The 7,290-nt window shown below is 36.9% G+C and overlaps 1 protein-coding gene across 2 annotated transcripts; it reads left to right on the top strand.

Annotated features, from left to right (window-relative positions):
• Positions 1-5,867: 5,867 nt before the first annotated feature.
• RL1 (RAD-like 1) lies at positions 5,868-6,998 on the top strand. 2 transcript variants are annotated; one of them, XM_021974166.2, is made up of 2 exons: positions 5,868-6,276; positions 6,654-6,998. In XM_021974166.2, exons 1-2 carry the CDS (start codon positions 6,045-6,047, stop codon positions 6,656-6,658), a joined length of 237 nt encoding a protein of 78 aa, XP_021829858.1. In that variant the 5' UTR covers positions 5,868-6,044; the 3' UTR covers positions 6,659-6,998. The 2 variants fall into 2 exon arrangements, with proteins under 2 accessions (XP_021829858.1, XP_021829850.1); XM_021974158.2 differs by having other exon boundaries at positions 5,868-6,289.
• The last annotated feature ends 292 nt before the right edge of the window (positions 6,999-7,290 follow it).

Here is a 7,290-nt window from a genome sequence, read left to right as displayed (position 1 = left end):
TATTGCAACACTTTCTAAAGTTTAGGTGGTTAATAATAAAAATTAAAAGTTCAGATGGTAATGATGCACATGCCTAAAAGTTCAGGTGATATTTATGCAAATTTCCCTTTTCTTTAGTAGTGCCTCAACTTAGAGTCTCATTAAAACACAAAACTTAGAGTTGGGTTTTGCCTATCTCATGAATGAACTAACTCAAGCATTTGTGTTACGTGTGTGATTGTGCTTTTACCGTTTAATCCGTTTATCCAGTTTCACCATAGACACAAACCAATTCAATATAAGCACAGATTAAGAGCAGGATTGAACTTAAGATTTAACAAAATATAGAGAATGAGATACACAAAGAAGCTCCTCCACTAAAAATTGATTGCAGGCAAACCAACGTGGAGCGCCCAAAACAAGGGCATTGACTTGCAATATAGGCTTTGGGAAGAAAGACAAGTTGACAGAAGAATCCATCCATGCCCCACAATATCTTGGTCTGTTCCTGCTGATTCTTGCGACGCCTAGAATCACAGAACAAGGAATGGAAAGATGATGTTTTTGTTGCCTCAAACCCAGCCACGTCCTTCTATTCTTAACATTACCCAACGTGAATGATCTTGATCTTTCAACAACTTGATAATAATTTCTTGGTGAGCCCAAAATTGACGGAAATGCTGATCGGTGGTTCATCTCCTAAACTTTGCTTCATATATATCTTTTTCAACTGATGTCAGCCACATAAGGATTATCAATTCACAACGACCCAAAAAAAAAAAAGGATTATCAATTCACAAGGTCCTTCAATATGTATCTATCCTTTTTTTTTTTTTGGGTTAAAATTGGAAGATTATTTCGTTCCGTAAGTTGATTTACATTTACTAATATCAACCAAATATTAAATAAATATCGACAATATATCATATACAATAAATTAGTACTCAATATCAATGAATGAGTGTACAGATGCTAAACTTTGAATTTTTAGGGTTAAGTTATTATTATCTAACATGGTCTCATGACTAGAATTCTGAATGTAGTCGGTTTTGGGTTCAAAACGTCTAATCTTTTCATTTCTAGTTCTTTTTTGAATTGCAAGATGCATGACAGAGCTGCATGGTGCATGCCTCTCCGCTTGTAGGATACGTGAAAGAGTGGGTCGTCGTGATTTGATATACATTGTCCGTTCCCTAATAACTTAAGTGTGTATTCCATCGTAATTACACACACAAAGCACTCCAAATTATAATAATAGCATGTTTACTAATCCGTAATCGGATTAGAAGGAATTGAATTGAGAATGAAAAGAATTTAGGAGGAGCTGGATTGAGAAAAATTAGATTGAAACTGTTTGCTAAACCATATGGATTGAGGAGAGTTAGATTCCGGATTCCTATTGAAGTTGTTTACTAAATCATAGGAAGTTGGGGTAGAAGTGGTAATAATGACTAAAATGTCATCGTTGTTGGGTTAAAGTAGATGACAAATTTGGAATTTTTAAAATTGTGCGCTTATAGATACAGTTGTTGTATCCCAATGGAGAGTCCAGATCCGAACACAAGAGAAGGGAGATGTTGGGGTAGATTGTCAAAAAATGGGGGACACAACAACATGAAACATTTAATCTCAACACAGAGCACAAGGCTTAAGCAATCACCACAGTAGGGAGAAGAACCCAACTCTCAGAGAGAGCCGTGAGCACAGCCAAACAGGCTCAAACAAAAAAAAAAATTAAAAAAAACAAAAGCAAAAGCAAAAAATAGAAAAACCGAGAATCACTATGTAAAAACAGAGCAAAACCCCAAAGAGGTGGAAGAGAAAGGGGATGAGGGAGAAAATAAGAAAAGAAAGATAAAAAAAAATCCGAAAAACGTGGAGGGTGGGGGACGAGGGAGGAAGGGGGAGAGGGTACCAGAAAAAAAAAAGAAAAAAAAGAAAAGAGGAGGAAGGGCAAAAGAAGAAAAAAACCAGAAAGAACGAAATTTGCCTCTCTTCTTGCGCCGCTAGGGGGGGAAGTGGTCACTGACCCTCCTCCCCTCCCCTCCTTTCACCCCCTCTTTCCCTCGCCCCCTTCCTCCCTCTTCATCTTATCTTTTTCTGGCTTTTTATTTTATTTTAAAAATTCCTAATGGTTAGTTCTCTAGGAATTAGAATACCACATTCCCACTCAAGGATTGAAATTCTCCAAAATAAGGAATTCAAATCCTTATTTTTTGTGGGCTCCACTTACTTTTTAATTCCTTGATGTGAATTAAACACAAGAATGCTCCATAATTGGAATTCAATTCCTGATTAGTATACACACCATAAAATTTTCAGACTACATCATTCACACAAGCAGAACTTTCCATGCATATACATTCATAAAATCCTTCCAATAAACAAATAAATCACCAATTTAAATCTCTATTTCCACAATTCCCCTTTTAATCAAAGATTCCATCCAAAAGATGATTTCTATGCTTTGCGGCCAACTTAGGACCAACAAGAGAAAGGTATGGGTGGTGGACTATTGTCCCTCACTATTGAGTAGTAGATTCCCTTCCATAGTTCTTTAACATGTAAATTAAAGGGCTTAATCTGAATGATATTTTGGATAAATACTCTCTCTATCAAGCAACCCAAATATAGAATCAATAAGCACAAAATTAGGCTAAGGACCAACATATATATAGAGTCCAGGCCTAACCACTCCAACTTGTAGGGAAGGACCACACTGAAAGAGAGGAGGGAATCAAGAGATTTGGATTTCTAATGGAGATAGACTGTGCGTGATAAGGATTCGAAATATCGATTGCTAGGAGGGCGTATGTGCTTCTCAAGCCATCACTTATTTCGTATAGATTCCTAGAAAGTTGCTCAACGTAGTTTTCAAGCTAATGATAAGTGATAGCCCCATTAGCATGTGGCCAGTATCCCATGACCCTGACTGATGCAACTTGACCATGGAGGCCGCATTTACTTTCGATGTTTCAGTACGTGCTGCAGCTTAAATCAACAGAAAATTTCTAACTGTTGGCTAATAGCCTGTTTGATGAGATAAGAGATCAATTTCTTAGGGACGGCAGGGTGGCACAAATGTGTGGAGAGCAACATGGTTTCGTAGATTAACTTTCGGCGCAAGAAACTGAATTTCAATGCACGTCATAACTAAGACAATCCATATATGTTTGTAAAGAAGAAATTATGATTTAAATTACACATCGTTGTCAAAAAGTTGCAGGAACCATACGCCCTATATTTTCTGAAATACAGAAATCTGATTTTCCTGCCATTCTAGTCCTATGATCCTATCTATGCTTCTGGAAACAAAAACTGGTTATGTGGATCTGAGAAGTCTTGAATTGACTAAACTGAGGTCTAGTTGCAGGATTTTTGCAAATGTAGACCCATAGGCTGGGGCTACCTTAACCAAGTTGCAGACTAAAGACATGGCACCACATCGCCGCCCCTCTAAAATCGGATGCCTCCGACTTAACTTTTTATTCTTAACAGATATTCTCTTGACCCAAAAAAAAATTTCTGTCACTATCATGATTGAGATACGCCTCAACCTTGTGTTGTGTTATGCATGCAAGTTAAATATGGTTCATCTGACTACTTGAAAGCTACAGGAAACCAATGCTGTTACAGCTCATGTGCCAAACAGACATGATACTAGCACACAGTTAAGGTGTTCCAATGTGTATTGTTTTGTTCGGAATGGGCTTGTTGATGATGCTAAATTTACAGGTACTCAACATATCTGATGCAAGAAATAATATGAGGAAATAATCTTAGGTGTAGCCAGCTGTATACAATATTCCTATTTCTTTTTTTCACATGACTAGTCACGTGATAAAAGAGATAAGAACATGGTTGTATACAATTGGTGATAGACACGAGGGAAAGTCAAGTTCCTATCATTAATCAGCAAATTTGGGTTCTTGTAACAATTTATAGGCTTAAAGAGAGAATTTATTCAATAAAATTAGTGGGTCAAAGACTAAAAACAACCAAACTTCCTCTAACATGGAAAAGTGAGAAGTTACAAAAATTCAAAAACCAGAAATGGGCCACTTTAACTCTGGCCAGTAAAAGATTCTATCACATTATTGCAAGTAGTTTGCCCATGAGTTCATGACTAGGATGATATCAGTTGGGATAAAAAACAGACAGCCAGCCAGACTCAAACCATTTGAGAGGTTAAAGTTGAAACACCTTTTTCTTTTATTTGAGAAATAACCAAATGTAGCAATTAGAAACAATGATTTCTGGATCAAAATTAGCTAAAATCTGAAGAACAAGTGGAGGGCTGTGGGAATTGGTGTTCGTGACTCCAATGCATCATCCTGAAGCAACAGCTAAAGACAAAGCAAACAAGATCATTATGTGTGGATAACCTTGTTATATATAGCAGGTGCAGAAATTTGTATTTCTCCATTTAACTTTAGAACTGTTTGACCCCAGAAAGGGCCAAAATCATGAACATCACAACAATAATTCATACCAATTGGTACCAGATTTGATACAATTATTTGATACCAGATTTCTACACACATGGTTTTTCTGCATTACCCTAAACATGGTTTGAAATGACAATTAAGAGGTCAATCTCAACCCTTTTCTTTCCAAATGGTACATAATTAGATGGGTTCTGATTGAACTCTGTTTAAACCAAAATGATTGAAATTTCAGGGTCTGATTGGAAGGAAATCTCTCAAGTTCAAACCATTGAACAATTTGTGAATACACCAATAGGTTTGTGGCAATAACCAAACTATGTCAGAAAGGGCCCCAACTGCTGAAGAGTTGGTGACATTATGTTGACCTTTCCTCAGAGAAAAAACACAATTGAATCATTGTACGGATCCAGCAGGCCAGCTAGAGAGCTTGGAACGTTGCTCAGGACAGAGGACACTAACAAGGTCATTTGTACCTAGCAGCACAGAGGGCTCTTGCTTAGAGAAACACTTGTATGGAACGGAGATAACACTGTTTTGCTATCCCGGCCAATCACGGTATGCCAGGCGTGATAACTTTTCCAGTTGGCATACTATGATTAGTCAGAGATAGCAAAAAAGAGGTATCCTCACTCCACACAAGTTTTTCTGCTCTTCCTTTTGCTATGAAACTGTAAAACAAAAAATGAAAAAGGAGAAGGAAAAAAAGGTTTGTGATGTACACGTGAAAGTTTAGTACGGTTATCTGATTGACTGTGGTTTCGAGCATGAGGCCCACCTAAAGATCTTGCAGAGTTAGAGAATAAAACAGAGAGGGTAATGATGTAATCTGCAGGAAATCTCAACAGATGAAGCTCTCACCTTGAGAATTTCCACTTTGTTTTTTCTTCTATTGGTATGCTTAGCTTTCAAGGCTCTAAGTCACCAAACTTACCATTTTTTTAATCCAGAAGCTGGCAAATTACATGAGGCCAAACAGCTCCAATATTTCTAATTTCTAGGTTAAGTTGATTTGCAAAATAAGCAAAGAGAACAGCTTCTAGGTTCCCGGATTTGACTGCTTTTAGAACTTATAATTATAATTTCACACTACATATAAAGTCACCGTTTATTTATTTCAGACCAATTTAAGGAACGAGTGAGCAAACCGCAAGTAGTGCGTTATTTCTTTGTTATAGTGTGGATAATAACTTATAAAAGAAAGAAAGAAAGAAAAGGACTTCAATCAACTTTATTGATTTTTTTTAATCAAAATTTCTTTGAGATACTGATTCTCCCGTAATTGTTGTTCTTCATCTTCGTCTGCTTGATTGAATAATTTTGTGGTTGCTAAGGTGACCAAATCATTCAAATTCCACATCATTTTTCCAAGATCTCTTTGCCAACTGGCACTACCCCACCTCACCCCCTCGACTCCCTCCTTATAAAGAGCATGTATTGCCAGCACTCAGCACAAAACATACCCTCCTCTTGAGTCTTGACGTAAGTCTTCTCTATTGACTATCCTCACTCTCTCCTTTGCCTTCCAAGCTTTTCCAGTTTGTTTCCACACCACCCTTTTCACTCTAGACTCTTCTTCCCCATAGTGTTTCTCAAAGACCATTTTAGTCCTAGAAACTAATGGCATCAAGTTCAATGTCCTCTTGGACTGCCAAGCAAAACAAAGCTTTTGAGAAGGCTCTGGCTGTGTATGACAAGGACACCGCCGACCGCTGGTACAATGTTGCTAAGGCGGTCGGCGGCAAAACCCCGGAGGAAGTGAAGAGGCACTACGAGCGTCTTGTTGAAGATGTCAAGCATATTGAGTCAGGCCAAGTGCCCTTCCCAGACTACAGAACCACTGGAGGCAATGGTGAGGAAAAGAGGTATATATATATATTATATACATAAATTATTGTCAAAGTCCTCCACCTAAAAGAAAATGACTAGTTATAAATATTATTATACTTAATTCCAATTTTTTGACTCAATGTGAAATTTGTGCTTAAAATACACCGAGCTTTCCTTTCCATTTTATTCCATTCCAATGCTTTAATAATACCATGTCCATTGACTTCCAAGATCACTATCCCTACCAAAGTTGAAATTAACTTGAAAAGCTTCTATACCAGAAAACACTGCTGTAACACAATTCTAGCTCTTGCCTTTACATATATGCTCAACGTTTTAGAAGCTTTCTTCCTTGGAAAACCAACACTTCCATTGAATTTTGTTGTGCTTAATTTGCAGGATGAGGAACCTCAAGCTCCACTGAAGCAGTGCAACTCCATCTACCCACTAGTTAATAAATAAAAGCATCATCGCTAGCTCTGCTCCATTTTAATATTCAATGACACTCTGGTCATGGTATAGTTTTACTAGTTTGTGAAATCACAACCTGTGATTCTTCTATGTATGTACGTGCAAGTAGTATCACTTTTTTTTTTAATTTTTGTTTTCTTGCTGCTATATAAGCTTGTGTATGTGTGCACGTACGTATGTACGTGTGCATGTACCAAAGGCATGTAAAATATGTACTCTGTGATTCTACGTGTAAGATTCAACTAATGGAATCATAATTTATGTGTCATATAATCGTATTAATTTTTATTATGTATACGTGAGACGACGGTATTTTGCAATTTTCAGATATTATATATTCTTCTCCATATAAGGCCAAATACATAAAATTACGCGAGTACGGTACAGCATGTTCTAAATGCTTCGCTATTTTTCATTTATGCTGAAGCTATTAAACATTAGCTTATTAATTATAACTAGTAAGAAAGAAAAACAAAAAGAAAACTAATTAATATGTCTGATATTAGAAATAGAACAAGTGAACTATGAAAGAGAGATGAAAGAAACGATAAGAGGCGGGAAACTT

The sequence above is a fragment of the Prunus avium genome, chromosome 8, assembly GCF_965620075.1.
Source record: "Prunus avium chromosome 8, drPruAviu1.hap1.1, whole genome shotgun sequence".
In the NCBI taxonomy this organism is placed as follows: domain Eukaryota; kingdom Viridiplantae; phylum Streptophyta; class Magnoliopsida; order Rosales; family Rosaceae; genus Prunus; species Prunus avium.
The sequence above is the reverse complement of the archived record's forward strand: the minus strand, read 5'-3'. Positions and strand labels throughout refer to the sequence as shown.

Coding starts and splice junctions, on each gene's coding strand:
- RL1 (XM_021974158.2), top strand. CDS start 6,045: ATGGCATCAAGTTCAATGTCCTCTTGGACTGCCAAGCAAAACAAAGCT. Junction 6,290..6,653: donor GGCAATGGTGAGGAAAAGAG/GTATATATATAT, acceptor CTTAATTTGCAG/GATGAGGAACCTCAAGCTCC.